General features: G+C 45.7%; 1 protein-coding gene across 1 annotated transcript in view; it reads right to left on the bottom strand.

Annotated features, from left to right (window-relative positions):
* Window positions 1-581: 581 nt before the first annotated feature.
* The window catches only part of setbp1 (SET binding protein 1), a 34985-nt gene continuing 8633 nt past the window's right edge, over window positions 582-26933 (bottom strand). The window contains exons 3-7 of the mRNA XM_029439494.1: window positions 13189-13610; window positions 10812-12743; window positions 10487-10694; window positions 9321-10386; window positions 582-5459 (exon numbers count right to left, since the gene is read on the bottom strand). Of these exons, the coding sequence (XP_029295354.1) occupies window positions 4954-5459; window positions 9321-10386; window positions 10487-10694; window positions 10812-12743; window positions 13189-13610 (4134 nt within the window). The 3' untranslated portion in view covers window positions 582-4953. The remainder of the gene's footprint in view (window positions 5460-9320; window positions 10387-10486; window positions 10695-10811; window positions 12744-13188; window positions 13611-26933) is intronic.

The following is a 26933-nucleotide window of genomic DNA, read 5'->3' as shown; positions in this document are numbered from 1 at the left end:
CAACGGAGCTGTTTTACCGCTGATCACGTGGAAGCAGCTTGAGACACATTTGGGCAGCTCACCCTGCAACCATGGTAACAGAAGAATTTTACTAGTTGGCAGGAGCCAATAGTAGGACACTTCCCTCTCTGCTCCGTCCAATAACAGAGCAGCCTGCAGCCCAGCCCACCTAGAACAGACACTGATGGGCTAGTGCAGGGAGGATTTAGAGCTGTAGGCTTGGCTAATGAACAAGTACGAGAGTAAGAGGTGTGTATGCGTGTGTGAGAGCGTGACTGAGTGAAACTGTAGCATATTCTAATGAGAGGATTCCCTCTCTTTTAACCACGAGAAGCAGCCACATTGTCGGGCAGTACTCCCTCACTGAGACCATCTGATATTCAGCACCAACAGTGCAGCAAACCCTCCTGTCATCTCGCTTCCACACACATTCACATGCATGCTGCACACTCACACACTGGCTCTTGCCACAAAATCACTTATCGGCCTTATCTCGGCATGTGACAAAGCAGTTTTTAGAAGAGCAGAATATCAAATTCAATACAATCTTAACCAGAAAGAAGAAAATATGTGCCACAATCAGCTGTCAATAAAGTCATTTATTATTTCACACAATGGATAACATGAACAACTTCAACTGTAGTTCTTCTTAATAAGTGCTCAACGCTGCCAGCCAACAGAAGGGTAGCAAAAGAATGAGCTTTTCTTTCTGAGGAAAGAGAAAAAAATAAAAATGAAAAATGAACCTACAAGATCATGAAAGATAAACATGACCAAAAGCATGCCAGCGGACATGGATATACATATATATTGCATGTATATATGTGCTTAAGACATATATCTGTATGCCAGCAAATGCAAATACAAAATATATGTGTACATTTACACATACATACTGTGAAGGATATATGCATATGCATGCGCATCTAGTATTTACTCTATATGTCAAATATTTGCAGTTTTTAATATTCATACAATGTACAAAAATGCTTCATGAATTAAAAAATTCATTACAAAAAGAAACATATCAAACAATGTACAAGTCTTGCTCCAAATTCAATTGAAATTCAACTTTCGGCTTGTCTAAAATATTTATGCATACAATCAAGTTGAGCATGCAAATAAAGGAAACCCACTCTAGAAAAAGGTTCAAATACACTATGTATACAAACTAAAATATGCCCACACTGTTAGAAGAGCTCACTTTGTGCTCTAAAGAAGTACATTTATTGGTTTTCTCAATGCTTCATCTGCAGTTTCAGCTTTGAACAACATTATAGCTTAGAACTGTAACATATGCTGTGAGGATGACTACATGTACATTTATGAGGTTCTGTCTCACGTGACCCCTCACTCCATGTGTAGGACACTCATCACAGCATACTACAAAGGGAATGGGGGGTGGGGGGTGATCAAAATTTAGGTGCCATTATATTCCATTCTAGCCACTGTAGTGAACTGGTAAGTGTGGACTTCAGTAAATACACCCCAACCACTGATGTAAGGTCTGACACCGCTGCGCTGCCCTTGATGCTAGGACCAAAGACAAGGTAAAAGATCCTTACATCAGTGCTTAGGGGCGTCCTGTAGCCACTGGTCCAGATTGGCTGCTAAATACAATACAACAACAGTGACCTTGAACCCTATTCACAGCCACATCCCCTCTGCAGTCTATGTGTAGAGTGAAAGCTCTGGATTAGGACAATACTTGTCAGTGTTAGAAGGCACCGGAGCATTGGCTGGTAGGAGAGACAGACAGGACAGACAACACCTGGGGTCTTTAACTCTTACATCAGAAACCGCGCTGACTGACCACAGGATGGAGTAAGCTGCCAAGCGTGTAGTCTCTACACCTCACGGACCACACATCTAGACCTCATCTTCACCACAACAGACTGCAGACCCACCGAAAGTCATCTAGCACAGCAAGGTTAAGCACACTAACTTTAGAGCGAGTGTATTTTTGGCTATTTCCTCTGAGAACTCCCCCCACACACAACCCTCTTGCTTACTCTTCCTGCTACTGCACTGCCCCGACTGGCTGCAGGCAAAATAGCTGCAAGTCAGCGGGGATTCCTATTTTTGGTCGAGTACACTACAGTGGGGCTTTTATCCTCCAAGAACTTTTAAAGGTGTGATAAGGCAAATTATTTTAGCATTCTGTGTAATTTAACGGACTGGAACGATGACTGTCAATGTACAGCAGAATTTGTCGAATAGGAAAATCAATTAGGGTAGATTTATGTCTTGTACGTTTTCTTGGGTCTAGAGCAGTCTTAATAGAGAGAGAAGGTCTACTGTGGTTTTAGGAGATAGTCCCAGCATAGCTGAGGCCAACCGGTATCCATGCAGGATGGACATACTAACACTATTTACAACAAACACTTCAATACTGTAGTTTTACATCTGGTTAAGGCTGTACTGCATAGAGCTGCAGTAACTATAGTTTTCATGAAATGATAGTCACTTTCTGCACAACTTATTACAAATTATTACTGGTATTATTCACAATTCTTGTTACATGAATTTATTTTATTCATTAAATAAGACCACTTATTTCTCTTTGTCGAAGGGTGGACCCAGAACAGAAATTCCTTTTAAGGTCATCGCCAGGCATGGCCTGATGCATAGCAAACAACAATGTAGGAGAACGTGGTTTCCATGACAACCTCCTCTGTTCCTCCTTTGCCAAGTACATAACCGGTTATATGTTGTAAATAACTGGTTAAATACTGGGCAGAGTAAATGATCTTCAATTATATCGGGGACATTGAGTACAATCAATATCTCTGGATAGAAACACATCTGATACAGTGGAACGTTCTGCTTCCACCACTGCTGTGAAGCAGTATGTAGGCCAGTACACGGTGTGTATTCAATACAGTTATATCATATTATATTCACCAGTCGAGCCCTTCTAGTTCTGTTATGATGATATGGGTCAGAAAACTAGGAGGTAGCTGGGAGACAGGCTCAGTGCCCTGTGACAGAGGATGCTGACTATGGAAGCTGTGAAGGGACACAGGCAGTGTCAGGGTTCTGATGACTAAGACACATGCGTCAAATGCACAATCATGAATATTTTGGATCAATTTCTGGGGCACTCTTGCCACTTGATATTTCTCAGGTAAAATGTAATTGGTGAGAGAAAGAAACATAAGGCACAAGTTGAACTGCTGCAACTGAGAATCCCACCCAACCCAAAGAAAACGGAATCTCCTGAAACAAAACTTTAACGAAGTTGCCAAAGAAACACTGATCCATTGCTTATATTCTGAAATACGTGTTTGAGAAAATACCAACCACTACCCAAAGCCACATATACTGTCGATAGAGTTTAACAAAGGCTTGACATATTGACACAAAAATTCCAAGATGGCTACATTCTAGAGTGCACATAGGAATGCTTTACATTGGTGCCAACATGATGGAGAGTTTGTCAAACTCTGATTTAGATTCTTTTAAATAATACATCCTTACACTGAATACTGAGACTTTGGCTTCTAAATCTAAATACTGGTTTTACTTTCCAAAAAATATTTCCAAAGGATATGGATTGAAAATCATGTTACGTAGAAAGACTGGGATTAGCTTTTCAAAACACTGTGAGCCCTCTTCAGCTGAACTGTCCAATCACGATTCAGACTCGGGCTTCGGTTTGACGCTTTTGGCTGCGCAGCCTGCATATACAAATTGATTAAAATAATGCGTGTTCTCTGGAATGGATATCCACACCATCGAAGGCCAAAACATAAGGCTGGAACAAGCATGTAAGTGCTGCATTTGATTGATGCAAGTGTATGGTTTTTCATAGTGCAATAAACCAATTTTAAGGTTTACCAAAAACACACCTGATATTCCTCCTGTATGCAATGCCCCCTGGATATAAACACAATTATGAGTGAATGAATGAATATATGTGGTTCTTTCTGTCTGAAAACAAACTTGTTTTGAGTCGCACCCATGTCTGTTTTTGGTTATAAAACAATACACAACTTTCATTGTCTATGGTACAACAATACTATTTGATATACTGTATGCCAGTACATGTCTATGAGCTGGTTTCTCATTGTACAAGGCAGGCAACAGTGGACTTTGTTTCTATGTACAGTCTGGGACAGTCTCATCCACCATATTGCCTTTATGTCACTGCTCAGGACAGGCCTGAGCAGGGAGGGAGAATTAAATGAGACAGGGAGGAAGGTTGAGGGAGCACAAGCAATAGGAGAAGTAAAACATGATTGGGAGTAGATGAGAGGACAAAGGGAGATGAAGTTGAGCGGCAAGCACCAGGGAGGGCTAAAGAATTGGGGTGAGTGTCGAGCGGGGAGGGGGACCAGGGGTGTGGAGCTTCCAGCAAGTATCAATTACTCCTCTGAGAGAGCAGGAAAACAAGGAAGGTACAGATGAGGGTGGGAGTAAGTAATAGGGTAAGGTGGCTTAATTACTGCTGTTTTATCCCACATGTCTTTGACAAGCTTCCTCAGGCATAAATAAGCAGAGCTGCACAGTTTAATATTAACCATTCCCCCTCCCCTTGCTGGTAAATATATGGCTAAAGCCACATTCAGAGACAGTATCATAAAGTACCATACACATCACTGTATCAGATACATAAAGAATCACATAATATCCTACACTATCATAAGTACCACACACTTTTATAGCATCAGATTCAGTATCAAATAGTACCATATAGTGCCATTGTAAATGAAGGTCCAACGAATCCTTGAAAGGCTCATGTCTGGTTGGGTTTAGCAAGCAGAGGGATGGTACTGGAAGTGTTCCCTCCTCCTGCTTCTCCACTGACCCTCTGTAGTCCTCACAAATCAGAGAGGAGAAACAAGTCAAAGTGCACCAAGGAGTCCCAGAAGTAAGGGCACTGCATCTGAAACAGCACTGACTCCAACAACTGCTTTCTGTTCGATTACTGAGTTGCTCTCTCCTGCAGGTCTATTGACTGGAAGGAGCCCATAACTCGTCCCTGCTGTGGGCCCTGCCTCTGCGCTTCCCCCCTTTGGCCAGAGGAAGCACAGATCGCGCTTGATGCACCACGGTCTCAATTGTTGCTGAGATGGAATCGTGATTTGAGAACTCCAGGGGCTCGGGGATCAAGCTTGGCCTGAGACTCTGCCTACCTGGCAGGTCATCACACCTCTCCAGGACAGGCATCCCCAGAGTCCTCCCATCACCTCTCCTACCGGCAAACATGTCCAAACCCCGACCATCAGCCCGATCTTCCGCCCTCCTATTAGGCGGCTCGCATTCCTCTAAAGGTTGCTTACGGGGCCGTCCAGGCCGTCTTTTGACGACATTGTTTCCTGTTTTGGCTTGTCGCTGCAGGCGCTTGGCACGGAGGATCTTCTGCACATGCTCAAAGTTCAAAGAATGCATCCTCCTCACGTCCTTCTGGATCTGCTCCACCTCACGACGCTTATACCGCCTCTTACTGGGAACATCTGGGAGAAGAGAGAGTTTGCATGAGTGAGGTGAGACATCACAAGGTAAATAGCAGAGCAAAGTATATAAAGAGAACAGGGTTTTTCATGCTAGCATGTCAGTCAAAATAAGCAGCCTTGGAAAGGCCAGGAAATACATCATGCCAATTTAGCTCCTGGTGAGAATGTCTTTTTGTTTTTTTTTTCCTTCAAGAGCTTCCTGCTAATTTTGACATATTCATGTAAGCCTTTCAAAGCACAGCTGAGCCAGGAGAGCAGATCCTATCCTGTAATTGTCTACTAGAGAGCATAGAGGAGAGGGGAGAGGAGGAGATCCCATTCTGCTAGCAGGAAACCCACAGAAATGTCTCCTTCAACCATTTTATATGTCGCTACACAATAACAACCCTGTGCATCTGGAGCAAAGGCTGCCAAAAAAAGCCAAAGACACAATTACAAACACACATATTGCCACATTTATCCACATGCACATACTCACACAGCCACAAATACACACATATGCATTCACGCACATGCCCAACATGCACACATAATGAATTCAGCAGTTCAGAATGGCTGAGCAGAAGAAACTGGAGCCATATTGTTTCCTTCACACTGGTGAACTGGGCAGCATGCCCTTTACACGCTGTTCTATCCTGTCTCTTTCCCCTTTTCCCCATCACTCTCATTCTCTTTTCCACTCAAATCTTCATGGGCGGCAATATGCTACTCTCTAATTTTCAATTAAACTGGTAACACTGCACCATTTCATTTCCGTCTCTATTTCAGAAACCACTTCCTGGTCTTGGTCCATCTCCGTCATTCTTTTTGTTTCCCATCTCTGTCCCGTTTCTTAGCTCCCCCCTCCTCTCTGCCTGGGCACTGTTCCCAGGGCTCAGACTGAGCCACAGCCAAAATGGAGGAAAAGCACAATCAGCCACCAGTCCCCAAGCAGAGTGCAGACAACATGCTTGGTCTCTTTTTCTTGAGCTTTTACTCCTATGCCTGGATTCCCTAAGCATCTCCTCTATGCCTTCCCTCCAGAATCCTGCTGATGCAATGTAGCGGGTTTCTGCAGTGCTCTAACACACGATCACTGCAATAAACCAAAACAGCTCGGAATTTTATACAGCTAATATGGCGGTAGCTAGATTGCAGGGTAAGGTTTAAAAACGCATTGAGAATTTGTTTCATAAAACATGGAATAATTCACTTTTGTGTAATAATACGTTGCAACAGGCAGATGCAGAATATATTTGTGATAGTGTCACACAATATGTTTATTTTTTACATTTAAAGAAACCAAACGTGACTGTTGAAGGGGAAATTAAGAGTTTCTGAGGGTAATATCTCCATGGTAAGGAGTTGGCTAATGAACTAAGAGTAAGGGAAGATAAAGCGAAGTCTGACCGCCCTCCATTTAAAACTCAGTGGAACATCTCACTCTATTGTTGCTCAAGAATTCAGGGCAGACAGTGAAATTAGTCTAATGCAGAAAGCACTAAGTAGCAGTAGTTTATGAGCTACGCTGAAGTGTGCACACACTCAGCTCTCTCTCACACACACATACGCACACACATACACACACACTACAAAGTAGCAGAAATTTATGAGCTGCATACACGGAACATAAAACCAGTGACCTTCAGCAGTGTGAGGGGCCGTATAGCACTGAGGACCTGTTTCTCTGTGGAGTAGGAAGTCCCTACTACACAGAGATACATGCTCACAGACAAGGTTTCAGACAGGATCAAATGATCCTCGGTGTATATCATTTAGTGAGTGTTTCGCTGCATGAAAGTGCATGCATGTGTTTGAACAAGTCATGTGACACAAACAAAATTATTCTCACTAATTCAGTAGAAGATGACCTGCTTTTATGCAAATATGCATGTGAGAGACTGCTGTCAGCTGCAGTAAGACCTGCTGATTAGTGAAGAAACACACACACACACACACACACACACACACGCACGCACACACACACGCACACACACACACACACACACACACACACAAAATCACTACAAACTAGTTCTATTGAGGAATGAATGAAATTTACAAACACAGTTGCATGCTCAGACAATAAAATGAATGTTGCATCTGTATCAACTTGTGGATGGGTCTAACTGTGTGTGAATGTGTGTGTGTATCAGAGTAGGTGTATATGTACATGTGCATTTGTACATGTATGGTTCTGCGGCATGCATGCGTATGCACACGCGCCTGTGTTTTAATTGGGCTAAAGCTGTGAAGTGAGGCGGGGCAGGGAGAATGGGGAAAAGAGAGGGTAATGGGGGAACGAGGGGGAGGGGAACCAAGGGGGAAAGCAGAAAGAGAAAGGGAAGAAGGAAAGAGAGAGATAGAAGGGGGAGGGGGAGGCAGAGGCAGAGGAACACGGGGAAGTCAGAGTAAGGATGTGGGAGAGAGGCAAAGGAGGAGAGCAAGGGCAAGAACTGCAGAAGAAGCACAAGGGGAAAAGGGAAGGACATGGAAGGTAGAAGAGGCATAACAACTCTGGAGGGATAACATGGCGGGGGGGGGTAGTGTGTATATGAGTCATCCGTCCTAGATCCCTTGGGGTGGGGGGGTGTATTCTAACTGAGCCCCTGGCTTCTCCTCCCCACCACTGGACTAGGCCCCAGTCATTAAACCCCTGGCTGCCAGCCAGCTCTTTTAACACAGGCAAGGGCCTTTTACGGCGTGTCTGTAGAAAATAAATCACACTGTGTGAATAATATATCTCTGGCAAAGGCATTGGCAGGAGAGGAGGAAGGGAGGGAGGGAGGGGAGGAAGGAGAGATTGGTGAATTATAGTCGTCTCCATCCATGCATTACGTTCTCTCTATCCCCAGCCAGATGTGCTCAAAGACAGCAGAATACAGAATGTACCAAAATGCACATTAGTTTGGAAGTGAGAATTTAGGGCCACCCTGCGTCTTTGTCCGCTTTAAGTCCCGATAATGCTGTACATAGCATATTTTTAAATAGGAATCACCTTGACAAGGATGCTGTCATCTACATTTAAAATGGGGACTCTGATTAAATATGTGATTTAAGTCTCTACGCCAGCAAATAACAAGCCTGTTATCACTAGGGAACAGAATAATATATTGGACACCAATTATTTTTGCAAACATGCTCCTGATTTAGCGATGTAAACAGTTCTCAACCTTCACAGGTTGAGATTATACATAACTGTCTTAAAACACCAAGATGCTACACATTAAAAGCGCATTAAGTGTAGCATCTTGTGCTTTACTGTGCAGTATGCTCATCCAGTGTTCTCTCACTGCAGGGAGCACTGGATGAGCACGCAGCTACTCTTGCCTTAGCTTTGTCAACATTATGTTGGCTAAATATGTGGTCACGCAGGGGACTAAAAAAGAAAGCTACATTTTTAAAACACTCCCTATGTTCAGTGTTATCTCCTGTGTATAGTAGAAGTCACAGTCAGTTCCAATTTACTTTCACTAACAGATATAGTTTTTATGATCTGCCTTGCAATCAGATCTGTTATGATGTCCATTGCTGTGTTAATCTACTGTTAATGCCAACCGAACGCTCCCTGCTGATGCTTTATATCAGAAGCTTTCCACAGGTGAACCATGGATAGCTTTTATTGACAGGTAGCTACAGGAAGTCTGGCCATAAGTGAACTGGCTAGATAAAGACAAGCAAGCAACAGGTGGTTATTGCAGTTTGGGCTAACCTCAACCCTCCAACACATCATGAAAGTAAGCAATACATTTTACCGTGCTGCTGCAAAATCATTCCTGCTGTCATGCTTTCTGATCATGGCAAAAGGGCAGTGCACTCCTTTATAAACAACAGAGTGTAGTTTAAAAATGAACAGGTAATCCTAATGGAAGTGGTCCTTACCAGTGAGCAAGGGACTGGAGCAGTTGTTCATCTGTCCTGGCTCCTGCCTGGCAGTTTGGAATGACATTAAGCCCTGATCTCCAAACACAGCGAGCCTCGTCTTCCTGCTCCTCCCTCCGCACTCGTCCTCCCGTGAACTCAAAAAAAGGTCAGAAGCTGTCTCCGACCGCTGCGATTGGCTACTGTAGCTGCTCATGAAGCTGTTTATTGGCTGTCGAGTCTGACGGGAGTGAAACTGGCTGTCAGCGAGAGAGTGTGTGGACAGCTGGTCAGACTCAAACATCCCTAAGCTGGATCCCAGGCTTGAGACTCTACCGCTGCCCCTCTGCTTCTCCAGATGCTTTGAAGAGCCCTGACTGGCCAAGTCCCTCCTGTCACTCAGCATGCTGAGACGTGCATTGGTCTTAGCTCCGCTGAAGAGCCCACCCAACTCCTGCCGGTCTCGCAGAGAGAGGAGGGATTCATCCTTGTGCTTATGTTTGTGCTTGTGCTTCCTCTTATGGAGACGAACCCCTGCAAGACCACCTGCACTACCACTAACCAGGGATCCAAGGCCCTCTCCTCTTACAGAGGGCCCCTGGAGTGGGCCACTGGCGCTGCGAAGCTTGGCCCCTGGCTGGAGCTTTGAGTGTACACTGGAGTGGAAAGCCTTCGGAGGGGGGACCGCAGGCCTCATGAAGGGAGATGGAGGTGCAGGTCCTAGCGAGTGGTGGGGCAGGTAGAATGGTGTAGCAGGGGGAAAGTAGCCTAGACTCAAAGGAGGTGCGTAAGGCATCGCATACGGTGCTGCATAGTAATTTCCCCCTGCCAGTGGATAACCATATCCTTGAACAAAAGGCAGCTTCGATGTGATTGGCTCGCTGGCTTTGGCTGGACGGCCGCGTCTCCTCTTTGCCTTTAGATCAGCGCTCCTGCGAAGGTACGAGCTGGAGTCACAGGGGTAAGAGTCGTATGTAACAGGGTAGTAATGATGGAAGTTGAGGCGGAATATGGAGGGATATGTGTGCTGGGGGTAGCAGGTGTATCGTCTGTGAGACACTCGTAGTTGCTGGAGCTTTACCACAACCTACCGAGAGGAGACATTTAGAAAAATACACGTTATTCAATGCACACATTACACAGCTTGGGCAAAGATTACACACATCATTTATTATAGTGTTTCTAACCTCTTCCAGTTCAGAGAGAAAGTGAAGATGATCCCGGCTCTGTAGGCACTTCCTCTTCCGTCTATGATGCTTTTGCTTCTTTTCCTGCTGTGACAGGAAGTTGTCAACAGCAGTTACTTGCCGTTCACAGCGTGCTCTGCTGCCTCTGTTGGATGCTTCAAGGGCTGCTGCCTCCGCAGCCTCAAAACCACACAGATCAAATGAGTACCTGTGTCAACACAAGATGAAATATAAAATCACATTAAAACCACCACATTTTTGAATGAATGTCAGTCTGAAATACAAAACATCAAAAGCATATGAATGAAGAAGCAGTGTACTGCACCTGCGTCGAGAGGCAGGGCCCTTCTCAGTTTGATCTGAGGTGCTGTTGTTGTCTGTCCCAATCCCACTGTCACTTGGAATAGTCTCCTCACTGTGGGACTCGCTGATGGGAGACAGGGTCACCTCCTTCACTGATGCCCCCTCTGACAGGTGGGAAGGGGAATTTGCCAGAAGGCGTGGAGGAGACAGTTTCCATCCTCCAGAGAGGAAGCTCCTGCCTGGTGCCTTGGAGGGCAGGGCTAAGATGGGCTGCAAACTGGGCATAGTGGCATCAGAGTGGCTGGTTCTTATGGATGGAGCACTGGAGCTGGGAGACAAGGTGACAGAAGGCACTACAGGGCTCTCATAGAGACTGGATGTGGAGACACAGAGGGGGGGCTTGTCCCTAGTGGTTTTTGGAAGGTTGGAGCCTTGGGTTTCCACTCTGGGTTTCCGCCCTCTCTTCTTACCAATGTAGATGGTTCCTCTCTTGCTGACATTTATCTGTTTTCCCAGCCGAGCTTCAATGGTGGAGGCCATGGCACTCATAGCTGAGGTAACAGGGGCAGAAGATGATTTCAGAGCCAGAGCGCCGTTCTGACTGGAACCTGAAAGGATCTCATTCAGGATGCTCTGCATTTTCCCAAGCTTCATCTTATTCACTGGCCTGGATGGGCCCCTGCCACGCTTTAGTTTCAGACTATTAGAATTGCCGCTGATGGTCGTGGAGGTCATTTGCACTAATGTGTTTAGTGTGTGTGTCTTCCTCCTACGGTTTAGCCCTGCAGATGTTTCCTGTGCCAGTGGGCTCGGAGGTGATGTGGAGGTGCCCTCATGGATGGTCTCCACTGTTAGGAGCGGCTGTTTCTTGGGGCGTCCTCGTTTCCTCTTGATGGGTGTGTGGACGGTCAGGCTGTCAGTGTTGGTGTAGAGGGGGCTAGAGGGGGTGATGGGGAAGGCTGAGGGTGGGTCAGCTAAGGTCGAGGGGCTACCCCGGTTGTCTCTCTGGGGTGATGTGATGCTGGCATGGCTTTTAGCTTTCAGGTAGGACCATCTGTCCTTGGCCTTGGTTGGTCTGGAACTGGCTGTGGAGCTGGTGCTGTGGCTGGGGCTGGGACTCAGGGCCGCCCGGGGTCTGGGGCTGAGACTGGGGCTCATGTTAGCCCTGGGTCTAGGGCTCGGACTGATGCTGCTCCTGGGACTGGGGCTGGGGTTTGGGCTAGGGAGTCTGGGGTTTGTGTTAAGATTGACTTTGTTGATGTGATTGTGAGTAGGATCTCTGTGTTTAAGGGTGTCCATGCTGGTCTTAGGACGACCCACCGGGTTCTTTTTCATTCTACCTGCACTCAAAGCTGAGTCTGGGTCATATCCGCTTATAACGGTCTCTCCTCTTTCTGCCCTGTCTCCCTTTTCTCTTTTATCGCCTTTATCGGCTCTCTCTGCTTTTTCTATCCTCTCTCTACTGACATCAGTGTGACTTGAAAGTCGAGAATCATTTTTGTGAGTCTCCATCTTATGTGCTACTTTGGGTTCTGGGGGCCCAGGCTGGTGCTTCTCTGTAGTGTCAGAGTCCTGCCGCTGCTGTAATTGCTCCTCTACAGAAAATGACTCGTCAAAAGAAGGCCTCCTCCGCCTCTTTCTTCCTTTCCCTTCCTCTGTCAGCATGGGCATCCCTCTGTCTTCTTCATCTCCTCTCCTCCCAGCTATCGCTCGCTCTCTTTCGTCTTTTCTTCTTTCTTCTCTTTCTTCATGGAACCGCTCAGCTGTCTCCTCTTGCCTGTACTTCTGCCTCTCCTCTGAATTAGTCGGGCTCTCCGATCCTTTCTCAGGCTGTCTTCCCCAAGGTGTATCAGCACTGTGGGGATTACAGAGCATCCTCTGGGAGTCCTTCCTGCCGTACTTCCTCTTGATGTTCCCAAAGAGCTGTTCACTGACCTCTTGCAACCCCCTCCCCCTGGAGAGATGCATACAGAGAAAAAATGATGAGTAAGTTGAATGAAGGGAGAGAGAAAGAATGTTTTGCATTTCACCAACACTATACAACAGTATTTACCATTATTAACCATAATATTATCTATTTGTGTGTGTGACCCTACATAGACGGTCGACTGATTTAACTATAATAGTAATAAGTATAATATCTTTATGGTGTTATACAATGAGATACCTTGCAATGTTTTGCAAATTATTTTAAATGTTCATTATTGTAGCATATGAGACTGTCAAATAAAAATAAATGAATACCTCTCCTGGAAATATATTATATGCTACACAAAATATCACAATACAGCATTGTATCGACTTTCTCCCATCCTCAGTGCATAGTGTACAGTATTTTTGCTCTAATGATCATGTTTGGCTCATGATAACATCTAGCCATACAAGAAAACAAATCCTACCTGCTGAGAGAGGTCAGATTGAGAATACTGGCATCTGTAACCACTGGCAACTGCATGTCTGGAGTCAGGGATCTCTGAGGTGAGGGGCTTTGTGTCGCTGTTCGTGAGAAAGGTTGGGTTGGATCAAGCAAAGAGCTCCTGCTGGCTCCTGCCAGTTCTCTGGCTGGCTCACAATCTGCAGGATTGGCCGGGGATGCAGAAGGTGCTGTAGACGTGATCCAGTCTGGATTGATTTGGTGTTGATGTGCATGAGTGTGTTGGAATTGTTGCGTGGGGGTGTGCTGTGTTTGCTGTGTGTGTGAGAGTGTGTGTGCAGGAGGGAGAACGCTGCGAAGCTGCTGTTTGGGCGGAGGGTGCTCTGCCAGTAGTTGCAGCAGGCCTCCTTCTTTCTGTTCAGGCATTCTGAACTGGCGCTCGTATGTCTGGGGACGACAGAAAGGAGAAACAGAGATTGGTTACTGGGTAGAAACTGCAGTCACAAGGCAGCTTTATATACGTAGCTGCAGGGATAGACAAATGATAAAACTCATAAAACTATGACTACTCTATTCCCTGTTTTCATAACATCTTCACAGAGATAATACATGTGTCGCACAGCAATCCAGTTGTGCATTTGGTTTCTATTTGTCAGCACATATCAAATCAGTGATTTGTTGTGCTCCGATATGACACTCTTGTCATTTCACGGCAGGACTGAAGCTTTTAATACATCTTGTGTGCATGAGCAAACAGAGTGCAACAAAACAAAAGGCTTGTTTACAGAGCAATTAAATTCCTGTGGCAAGGATGTTGCATGCTGTGAGAGCTGGGGGGGGGGGGGGGGGGGGGGGGGGGGGGGGGGGAGGGATGGAGTTGGGGGTGTCTGACTGCACAGTATTAAACACAGTAGCCTTGCTCAGCCGTGTCCCTGATTGCCCTAGACCCAGAATTATTTACTAGCCTCCTGGACTGTTCACAACTGTAACTTACACCAGTCATGCTGACCAACCCCTAAACTGCTTATACTGTACAATAAATATTCTGAAACTCTGGCACACTTTAGTCAACCATCACTCAATGCTCAGTATACATTTTTCCATTTTCCACTGAAAATGTAAAAGCTTGATATACCGTATTAGAAGAAATAACCCTGCTTAATGTATCACTGCTGCATAATCAGCGTACTGCTGGAAGATGAGAAATAGAGCAGCGGATGGCCTTTGTGGTTTAGCCTGTTATTAACAGATTCAGTATGACGCAACAAGACACTGTTCTGCTGCGCTGCAGGGAGATGTAACCTAACCACAGGACTGCCTCTCAGCATATACACACAGGCGTGCAAGCTACACACGCACACATGCATACAGTTATGTAGACATTTCAAAGGCTTTATGAAATCCTGGCTGCACACATGGTAGCACAAAATGTAAATGTATGAAAACAGTCAGAGAATCAATTTTAGTCTAGATGGATCAGCACCTTGCCAGATGATTAACTCTTGCTCTTTGCAGATACACACATAATATGTTTCAAACACAGTAATTAAACATATCATGCACGTAGTTCATATCACAGTGCACATATTGCAAGAACAAGCACGTCATCTCTTCTATCTTTTACCCTGCCAATGTCCTCTTCTGCCTTTATTGCATTAGCCACTTTCAATCTCATCTATCCTTTCTCGATCACTATCCATCCCTTTTCCTCTTTCTGTTTCTGCTGTCCCTTTAGAAGTTGGCAAGTTACACTTATTTTGTACTTCTGCAGAAGCTGTTTACCGGCCAGATGCAAGCTGCAAACACTCACAAGCTCAAAAAACACACATGAACGCTCAGCACATGGATTAAAAACACACACTGCACACACGCGAGCAAACACTGAGCGCCATTAATGATTAACAACGCATGTGCTTATATGTACACTCTCATTTTTCTCCTGAGCACACTTGCTATGGTGTCCTTTCAATTCGGAGATGTATATGCGTGTATATAAGTGTGAACGTGTGTGTGTGTGTGTGTGTGCACTGTGACACTGGAGAGGAGACACTCTGAGTCCACAGAGGGATAAGATGACAGACACCTGATACACACATGCTTTCTCATTTAACCTGTCCTAGAATACCTGCTGTTTCAGGTTAAAGGAGGGCACAGAAAAAAGAGACAGACAGGGAGATGGAGGTGGTTAGCATGCGACACACAGACATACACATGCACACACAAAAACCTAACCACACAGCGACCACAGAAAGATAATAAAGAGAGGAGGCATGGATACCTTTCCTACTAGAGATATGAGTGCCCCCCCCCCCTTTCTGGTAGTGGTTGGGTTATTGGCACCAGTTCAGCTTTTTGTTCTTAGTTTCCACCCTTCTACCACCCTGCCCACCTTCTTCTCCGCCTCTTACACTCCATGAAGTATTTCAAGGGAAAATACACTCACTGTCTGATATTCACACAAGCAGATATAAATATTGGTCCTCTGGATCGAGGTACACCTGTGGTTGTTGTAGTCAACACGGTGTGAAAAGAACTACTTAGTCTCTTTGCTTTCTCCAGACAGGGTCAACTTAAGTCACTCATACAACTTGACAGGTTCTCATATAATATAATTACGCAATATGTTGATATGGCCTATGCAGTTTTCTCTGTTGCAAGTTTTGCGCCCTTTAATCACTGTCCTTATCATGTACTGTAAAACTCATAGGTCTCTGCCAGGCTGCACCAATGCCACAGAAAAACATTGCAGTTGTTGGCGAATTGATTCCTATATTTCTCTGTTGTACATTTAAACTGCCCTGCTCTTGTCATGTGCTGCTGTGTGAATAGGGACTGTGATACTACTGGCTTGCAGCAGGGGGCAGCGGTCAGGGAAATCAACACGAGCATGGACTCTGACCCTGGAGCGGCCCACAAGAACAAGAGCTGTGAGGCTTCGACCTTTTCCACACTGTCCGTCTTCTACAAGTCCCCTCTGATCAAATTTAGATAAGGAGAAAGGCCAGCACAACAGATCCAAGGCATGTGTAGTCCTGAACCCATTTGATGCACTCTCCCTCCCTCAAGGTTCTCAGAGCTGTGTTCAGGGGTTAGGGGTCGAACTTCACAGCTAGGTCAACAACCATTTCTAGGATGTCTTCCTCTGGGTCAGCACTGTAACAACAAGGACTGGTCTCAGTCAGTCACACAAAGGCTCTCCAACACCCGAATGCAGGCAGATATGGAGCTGCACATTCCTTTCCACTGGTGATGTAACCATCAGATAAGGTCAGAGCGCAGCGGAGGAGCTCATGGATAATATGTGACTAAGTGCTGCAATCACCCAACTGAAAGGCACTTTGCAAATGAGTCAGCATATATTTACTGACAAATTCATGTGTGTGTGTGTGTGTCTGAATGTAATGTTCACACTCAGCAGGCTGTTGTAAATGGAGATCTGGATGTAAAAGTTGAACTCTCTCATCTAGTTTGACATGAGGGGAGGTATGTGACGGCCCCTCCTGTCCTTTCCTTTCCTCTCCTGCTGCCTGTAGTGTACCACTGTTGAATAAACTGAAACGCAGAGTGGAACTTCTCCCTCACACACACACAGCACCCTGTCTGCACCATTAACACCCTAAACAGGCACACCCAAATCTCACAACCCAGCACACATATACACCAGCAAACGGCAAGCACGCACACACTGACACACACAAACACGCTGCCCTTCAAATAGTTTTTCGCAGCCTTTTATTTGGCTGCACGCCCGGTGGTTAGAGTGTTTCATTTTTCCCTGTGTATGGAACTGGGCAGCTGTCCAGACAGACACACAAAGAGAAAGAGAGAGAGAGAGAAGCACAGAGAGACTGAGGGAGAGAGAGGGAGAAATGGGGAGGGAGGGAGGGGGTTACTGAAAGAATGAGAGCGGCATAGAGGGAGGGAAGAAGAGGACCAGCAGGAAAACAAGAAGAGAGGTGCCTACTAGACCCGTTAACAACTAGTTCCCTCCAAAACCTTATGATTGATATGATCCTCTCTTTTTCCCTCCCTCTCTCTCTCCTTGTCACACACACTCACACACACTCTCCTTGGCTTTGACACCATGCTGTCTCCCTCTGCCCCTGTGGCCTCGTGCAGTGACCCCCCCCCCCCCCCCCTTATCACATCCCTCCTTTTCTTCTTCTTTTCTCTTTTCTGGAGCTGACCATTCTCCCCCTGTGGGAACTACCCCCCACCTCCCCTCTTCCCTCCAGCTCCATTCAGAGCGCTGCTTCACTGTGATCTGTGTTTCTGACAGCTCTGCACACATACACACACACACACACACACACACACACACACACACACACACACACACACACAGCTCCTCTGCAAACAAACACCATGAATACTAACACTGCTTTGTGTCCACAGCACTTAAAACGGGGTAGAAGGAGAGGGAGGGAGGGAGGACGTGGGGGATGCAGAGAAAAGGAGGGAAAAGCGATGGAGGAGAAAAGAGGCACTGTGTTGATCCTGTGGCCACTCTCACAGACCTCCCTCCCTCCCTGCCACCCCCCCCCCATCCCTGTTCCTCGTTCTCTCGTTCTTCCCACCAGTTCTCCCGGGAATAAAGACTTCCATTCATGCGCCTGAGGAGACCCACAGCAGGGGAGAGAAAAGAGGGAGGAGAGGGGGGAGGAAAGATGAGGGGGTGTAAAGGTGGGACAGTTTGTAGATCACTGGGATCAGGCCCACTGCCTAAAATTGTATGTGTGTGCATGTGTGTGTGTGCGTGTGTGTGTGTGTGCGTGTGTGTGTGTGTGTGCGTGTGTGTGTGTGTGTGTGTGTGTGTGTGTGTGTGTGTGTCACTCAGCATGTGCTGCCTTTGCCAATGCTTCACTATCTCAGATCTTGTGGCATCTGTGCCAGCCAATGCATCTTCTGGGAAAGTTGGGTGGGAAAGTTTGGAAATTGGGCTCCATTCAAAACTTCCACTCTTTGACTAATGCTGCAATTCCACAACTATATGCTCAGTCTACAGCTACAATTCAACCAAAAAAAGGGGCTTGATTATTCAAGGCAAAAACTCACTTTGTCTGCAGCATATTCTTTTCTACAGGGCTGTTACGTACCCTACGAGCTGGGCATGATCAAGCATTGGATCTGTGGTTAATGTGTTCTTTGAGCTAACTGTAAGGCAGAGGCCAAATTTAATGCACAGCAGTAGGTCTCAAGCTAAATGTTCCCTCCTACGTCCACAGAAGTAATCCTTCAGATTGGAGTGCTCCTAAAGATAGCAGCGAAACACCCAAGAGTCTCCTTGTCACACTCTCTTCAGACACGCTCAGACGTAGATGACTCAATCTGAACAAAAGCCTGTGATTGGCCGAACCGAAGCATGTTATTACGGTGCAATTGGAGGTTTTCACCCGCTCAGTAATGACAGACACATTTACATGCTACACAAAGTATACATCTAATCCCCGCTATTAGCATTAATGGTGCGGGTGCATACGTGTGTCCTGCCTGTGAATAGCGCTAAGAACCATTAGAAGAGGTTTTCCATAGTGATTATTACAGCGATTATCTACTAATTGTTCCTTTCATGGAAGTAGCCGAACCTCCAGTGACAGCATTATGCATTTGCGCACATGCTCTGCACAAAGAAAATATACACAAGCATAGAGATTGGCCACACACACACACACACACACACACACACACACACACACACATTGTCTCTCTCTCTCTCTCTCTCTCTCTCTATGGGAAAGCATAAGTAAAAGTCTAATGAAGACAAAATGTTTATGTTTAATCAATGCATCTATTGGGGTAAATAAATTACACATACACGTGCACAACAGACAGTACAAAACCAAAGGAACGTGTTGTTCACAGCGATCTGTGCACCATATGACCCAATCGTACCACTTCTGTACAACAGGAAACAATTAACAGCCAATCAGCTGCTCTAAATCCTAAGGGATGGCTTCCTGTGTTGAACGATGGGTAATTCAAGACCGAAGCTCTGCTGAGATTAAACACTTCCTCTCGGGCAAACAGTGGTCTGCAACAGCGAAGCTTTACTCACTGATTAGTTATGTAGAAATAATGCACTCCAATGCATCGTTGTCTAGTTACTGAGGCAATATGCAACAAGAAATGACGCCATCACCTGTATGTTTTTGCACATATTTTGGAGATAAAAACATAAAATGCTCTATTTTATAAAAATTGTAAATGTCAAAATTCCTTTTTTTTTCGTCACACTGGAATGTGAATTTATTTTGCTATATCAGATAGTGTACAGCAGAGTCAACTATTTTGATCATCATTTCAGTCTTTTATTGAGCAAAAATGCAAAACATGCTCCATTTTGACCTTAACAAACTTGAGAATTTATGCTTTTTGTCAATTTTATAATAAATTAAAATCGAATAGTTTGGATAGGCAAAAAAGCAATCTGAACATGTTACCTTGGCCTTTACCTTGGACATTTTCGAAAGCAATTTTGCACTATTTTGTGACAATTTATTGACTGAACAATTCATTAATGATGAAAATAACCACTATTTACAGCACTACAAGAGAGCAAATTGTTTACCATCAAGTGATGCTTACAAAGAGTTGCTGACAGATGAATTACTGTGTTGAATAATGGCTCCTCAGTCTGCACTTCAAGTTTCAAGCTTGCAAAGTAACAATTTCATTGCTTTGTATACATATTTCGGTGAACATCTCAAGCCCTCAGATGATCCCCAGCTTGCAAGAGAGAGCGAGTTAGAGAGCCACTTTATGACATCCTCAGTGACAGGGAGAATGGGCAAAGTGAGACACAATAGTCTTAACCAATCAGACTGCCCGCCTCCCCTCAGGCCCCCTCGGACTAACAATAATGCCTTTGTATGAGGCTGCACTCCGCTCGCGCGTTCACACACATACACACACACAGAGACCAAAGCATAGCATCCTACACTTTCTCAGACAGTCACAAAGAGAGGCAGGAGAAGCAGTCCACAACATCTAGAACTGCATCAGTGCAAACAAAACTATGCTAGAATTAGAGTGTGTGTACTTTAGCTGACAACCTGGCTCGGTATGTGTGTGTGTGTGTGTGTGTGTGTGTGTGTGTGTGTGTGTGTGTGTGTGTGTGTGTTTCCTTCCAGTTCTGGGCACATGACTGCAGCTGCCCCCTCGCTCCCTTGTCTAAACCAGCACCCCTCCTTGTTGTAGGTGAGAGGTCACACGGAGTGGCATTCCTCTCGGTCTGAGAGCGAGCGAGCATTATGCTGAGCAAGAGGGGGCAGAGAGGGAGAGAGAGAGAGGGAGAGGGAGAGAGGGGAGAGAGAGGAGAGAGGGAGAGAGAGAGAGAGAGAGAGAGAAGAGAGAGAGAGAGAGAGAGAGAGAGAGATCTGAGGGAGTAGAATGTATCTCGCGTCGGCTTTTGAGCGCTCTTTCTGTCTCTCTCTCTACTCTCTCTCTTCCTCTCTCTCTCTGTCTCTCTCGCTTTCTCCCCTCCCTCTCCCCTTCTCTCTCTCTCTCTCTCTCTCCGCTCCTCTCTCTCTTTCTCCTTCTATCTCTCTCTCTCTCTCTCTCTCTCTCGCTCTCTCTCTCTCTCTCCCTCTCTCTCTTTTTGCCTCTCTCTCTCTCTCTCTCTCCTCTCTCCTCTCTCTTCGCCTTGCTCGCTCTCTCTCCTCTCTCTCTCTCTCTCTCTCTTCTCTCTCTCTCTCTGCGGCGCTGATCGCCGCCGAGAGAGAGAGAGGGCAGAAAGCACAAGGGGGCAAAAACGCGACAGAGCAGGGCAGGTAAAAGATGAGGAGCGCAGGGCATTCGGGAGTGTGTACGTGTGTACGTGTGTGTGCATGTGCGCATACGTGTGTGTGTGTGTGTGTGTGTTGAAATGGACCACTAAACAGAAGACCCTTGTGGCTCTTCCCTGCTTCATAAACACAGCTGTTTGTTTAGTCTGAGCTGCCCCAAGGGACAGACACACAGACAGAAGGACAGACAGACACATTTATATCATTTATTCATGTCCGCATCCATACTTAAGAAACAACGAGCATAAATAAACAGCATAACTACAGACGGATTATTTTACAAAGCCTGGTACAAAGACATGAAAAGCAGCAGAGAACTGGGCAGAATCAGACACACACACAAACACACAATGTCTGAAAGCCCTGGCTTAGAGGCTTTTTAATAATTTGAATGATTGCATGTTATAAGTTATTAATGTGAACATGTTGTATACCACATAGGGGTGATTGTGTCTGATTGTGTTAAACATGCTAAAAAATAAAAATATTATAAGAAATATTGGCATGCCAATGAAGCCGTGGAAATGACAGTGAAACCCTGAAAGAAACAGGATTTATTTTATTTGTAAGAGTAGTGTTGGACACCACCTCTCCAATGTCATCTCTCTTGCTTTCAGACACACACACACACAAACACACACACACACAGACACACACACACCCCTCCTGACAGGCGTCCCAGACAGCTGATGGGGCCATCAGATTTCCCTGACAAACACACTTACGCTTCAAGTGAGACACAGTGAAAGTCAATACTCTACGCCTGCTTCTCCTTTCCTTTGACTCCAATCATCCCCCTGCACCGAACATCACCCTCTGTCCCTGCTGGACCTCCTCTCCAAACCACAGAATTACACTCCTCCTCGCATACACATACATACACGCTGGCACACACGAACACACTGACTAACCGCAGAGGCAGAGGCATGATGGAGCCACACTAACAAAGTGGCCACCAGGAACACATAATGCTGTGACTCAACATCATCCGTGACCACAGAGGACATCAAACATGGCCGCCCTCCAGATAATCCCACAGTTATGTGAGTCACAGTCAACCGCTGTCCAAAAACCAAAGTCAGGCCTGGATATGTTTTTTATAGAGTCTACACTTATATTGATGTTGCCATGTCAAACCCCTGACTACTTGGATTCAGGCTTTCTTATCGTTGTATCGTTGTTGTCATTTTAAGAATGATTACTTATTAGTTTAAAAATACTATCAGCTGTAAAGCATCCTGATAAACTCATTGCGATTTTTAAAAGCTAAAACGTTTTTAAATATTTGTCGCCAATGCAAAATGCCTTTATGTTCATTGGTAGCTGCTCCCTGACTGAGCTATTGGCGTTCCTTTAAGTGCAAGTAACTGCTTCAGATCTTCATTAAAATGTAACTTGAGCTAGACTGGCTATTATATTCTGCCTGCATCTGCCTGAAGAGGAACAGCAACCCACTGGGATTGGGGCACAATAGTGAATGAATAGGGCTTGACCTTTGGGACAGATTGAGAAGATGGTATGTGTGTGTCTGATTGAGAAATTAGCTACAGTTCCAACCAAATGGTCAGCACAAACACACACACATAGGCACAAAATCCAGCCCTGAGGGTAAGAAAGCAAAGGCCAGACTCCAGTTGTCTCAACCCTGACCCACTCGCACAAACAAACAATATAACACACACACACACACACACACACACACACACACACACACACACACACCGAGGCTTACAGAACTGCGGAGTCCAGCTATCACCTCGACTTTTGAATGTCCGGCAGGGTCAAAGTTCATCTCTTCTTCTGCCAGCCTCCAGCGTTTCTTTGTGTGACTGTGTGTGACTGGGTGTGTGCATGTACGTGTGCTCACTTGGAGTGACCTTGCAGAGTCATTCATTGTGGATACACTGCAGCACCAGTACTACTGCAGAGCTGATTAGGGAGCAATCTTGCTTCGTGTAATGTAGAGTGTGTGTATATTTGTGTGTGTGTGTTTGGTGGGAGAAAGACAGATGAACAGATTGTGTTTTGTCTGGATTTTCTTCAGGTTTGAGAGATACTCAAGAGCAGATCAGAGGTTAGATGCTAGGAGGTGTGTGTGTGTGTGTGTGTGTGTGTGTGTGTGTGTGTGTGTGTGTGTGTGTGTGCGTGTGTGTGTGTGTCAGTGTGGGTGTTGGTGTGTGTTTCATGTGTGTACAGGGTGTGTATGGGGGTCAGACACAGATGGACAGCTGGTGTTTCTGCGGTGCTAAATCACCCCTCCCCTCCATGCAACACACACACACACACACACACACACACACACACACACACACACACACACACACACACACACACACAGACACACACACGTCCCATCCCCCACCAACCACAGGGAAACGCCCCTTAAAGCATTCCCAGCTCTTACTCTCAAAGACTGCACACTGGGGGAGCACACACACACACACACACCAAAATAAAAGCCTGGTTATTTTCACCGCAATGACAGACACCAAAAAAAGTCCAATATGACAGTTTGGTCAGGCTATATTAGAGGTGATCATTTCATGTTCATACACTTTCATAAATCAGTCAAGGATTGCTCTCTGCGGGTAAGCACAACGCTTCACACACACACACACGGTCCTATTTTATGAGCTCATCAAGTCCCTCAGGTCACCAACCGCCATCTCAGCCAGGGATAAAAAAACTCACATCAAAAGGCTAACCATTTCACACACACACACACATGTGCGTGTATAGCATGTGCACACACTTGGCGTGGTAACTGTGGCAGCATTAATTTCCTTGTGAATGCACTTGACTAACACATAATAATCCCAAACACTGCTGGGAGACCACCAAGCACTAACACACACACACACACACACACACACACACACACACACACACACACACACACACACACACACACACACACACACACACACACACACACACACACAGCCAGGGGGACCACCAAGCAGAGGGGCTGTCAAGACAAGATAAGTGTGTGTCTAGAGTCAGGGTTTCGCATACACTTACTAGTACACATACACATACACGTGCAAACACACACACACACACACACACACAACAACAACAACACACGGCCTGGCCTGGACTCCTGGAAAAGCTCTGGCTTATCTCTCCCCACAGATAGTGAAATGGATTAAGAGCCACATTTGGCACGTCCAGAGAACTGGACAGATAACCAGGAAAACACTCTCTCTAACTGCAATCACTGCTCAACATGATTTGTGTGTGTGTTTGTGTGTGTGTGTCTGTGTGTGAGAGAGAGAGACAGAGAAAGAGAGTGGATGCATTTTAGCTTGCGTATGCTCCCCCATGTGTAGCTATTGGATCGATAACTGTGTCTATTTGTGTGCGTGTGGGCATGTGTGTCTGGAGGAGTGATGCAGTGGTTGACCCAGGACCCAATCCGTTAGAACACACACATTCATCTTCCAAACACACACAGCGTGCCCAGACAAAGAGCTGTGTGTGAGGGGACGTTGAGCATGTGTGTGATGTCAGCTGGAGACAGAGAAGGGGAGCCCATCATATCCCATTTATGTGTGTGTGTGGGTCTGTCCCCTGACACAAGGCGCCTGCTCATTGACCTCCCTGGTTATAGATGCCTGCTATGAAGATGATAGGTGGGTGAGATTCCCTTTAAGACTGGGAAAGTACATCTTTTTCTGTCTGAAATCCCTCCCTTGTTCACTCATTCACTACCCCCTACCCAGTAGTTTACTCTATAGTGAGCAGTAAATTGAGATTCTGGACACTTATGAACCTTTGTCATTTTGTGTCATTACTGACAGCTGTATGTCGCATGAATGGGATCTTTACATCTATAAAATGTGACACATTGCATTGTGGGATTGTTCACAACATGGACCTTCTATTGTGGAGATTATTGAGGCCACTACATCCTACATACATTCATTTACAGATAAGCTGCACGACATGACGATATATACCGGATGACACTTTATATTCTGATTCCTGCACTTTGGAGTGAAGCTGGAGCAAACCATAGAGGTGCTGTGCTGCTAATAGGGAGTATGGAGTATACAAACATAGGCTTTACCATGTGGTTATATTTGATATAGACTATAGATTTATTGAATAACGGAAAACATGCTATATAGTGATATATATCGTTATCGAGATATGAAATGACCGATATCGGGATAGAAGATTTGGTCAGCCAAATAAAATGGCAGGGGGGGTAAGTAAAGTGCACTATATAGTTGATAAGAAGTCATTTAATCTGTGTTTTAATCTATACTTTTCTTACACTATGCAAGCACTAATTTTGCCTGCCTCTGCTGCTAAGTCGCAAACAACCTCTATTTGCATCTTTTTAGTGTTTATTCAACTTTTTTCTTACTGTGTCCTGTTACTTTTTGATGCTGGAACATACCAATTTCCCCACGTGAGTAACAGTTTATTGTTTTTATAAGTCAGAGAAGAGAAGAGAAGAGAAGAGAGAGAAGAGGAAGAGAAGAGAAGAGAAGAGGAGAGAAGAGAAGAGAGAGAAGAGGAGAGAAGAGACCAGGAAGTTTTGACAGCAGATTCCACAAAAGAAAGAATGGCTAAAAGCGCCATTTCAATGTATTTCTTTGCCCCATTCTACATGTTTGCCTACTTATGAGTCTGTCTGTCTGTCTGTCTGTCTGTCTGTCTGTCTGTCTGTCCATCTGTCTGTTTGTCTGTCTGTCTGTCTGTCTCTCCCCTTCTCTGTCTATTAGAGTCAAATCTCTGTCTTAATGGGCATCTATTGTATCCTACCTCTCCCCCTTCTCTATTCATCACACTACCACACGCATACACACTCCCTCTGAGGGGGCCCCTTAACCAGGCTCTCCATATGCCTGACCCCCACCTCCTTTCTCCTCCTCCTCTTTCCACAACCCCCTTCTCCTCTCTCCATCTCCTGCTCACACTCTGGCTTCTGCTCTGTTGCTGCTGCTGCTGCTGCTGCTGCCCCACGCTGCCATCTGCTACAAGACAACAGAGGGTGAAAGAGGGAGGAAGAGGAAGAAAAGAGTGGTGAAAAAAAGTGAGTGAAAAGAGGAAGACATGAGGGAAGAAAAGACTGAGGGGAAAAGCGGAGAAAGAGGGACAGATAAAAGAGAAAGAGAGAAAGAGGGAAAGAGTAGATGTGGACACAATACAGCAGAGAGCAGAGAGGCGGTCCATCTGCTCCCCCTCTCGCCTCCCCTCCCCTCCTGACACACAGCCTCACACACACCACAAAGAGAGTATTTAACCTCAACGCACACACACACACACACACACACACACACACACACACGCACACGCACGCACACGAGAGAGAAACAGAAAGCAGCCCAGCCTCTCTCTTTAACCCGTTCCTCTCCAGTGAGCCTGCCTGTATTACACCCTTGGGGTGGCAGGTGATGGGTGGATGGAGGGAAAGGATGTATGGGGGGAGTAGGAGGGAGTGGGAAGGGGGATGGGGGTGTGTGATTGAGGGACAGAGTGTAGGGGATGAAGGGTTGAAACTGATCTGAATCAACACCAACACATCCTCCACTACCCTCCCCTCCCCAAACCTCAAATCTCAATGGAGACCAGCTTGGTATCCCTGTCACTATGACAACCTCTGTCAATCATAGTGTAGCAGTGGGTTTCCAAATGGGGACCGATGGTGCTTGATTAGGAACGGCTGGGTGCACGGTTCAGCTCACTCATCTTACTCATGGACTCAAACTCTGAACATGTATTCTGGTAAACCTGCCTTTACACACTCTATTTACAGATTGGTGACAGCAGGTCAGTCATAGTCATCTACTTTGTGGTGAGAATACATATCCTGCAGACAACTAGCTGAAATTGTGGCTTTGGATGACGACGAAATCTGCCGATGACAAAGCAACACCCACATGCTTTCTTTCTAATTTGGTTTTCATATTTGAATCACCACTTAGTACTTTGAGCTCAAAGTGTCGGATTGGGTGATTTCAACCAATGTTCC

Source organism: Cottoperca gobio, chromosome 9 (assembly GCF_900634415.1).
Source record: "Cottoperca gobio chromosome 9, fCotGob3.1, whole genome shotgun sequence".
NCBI classification, from domain to species: Eukaryota; Metazoa; Chordata; class Actinopteri; order Perciformes; family Bovichtidae; genus Cottoperca; species Cottoperca gobio.
Note: the sequence above shows the minus strand (reverse complement) of the source record. Positions and strands in the feature narration are given on the sequence as shown.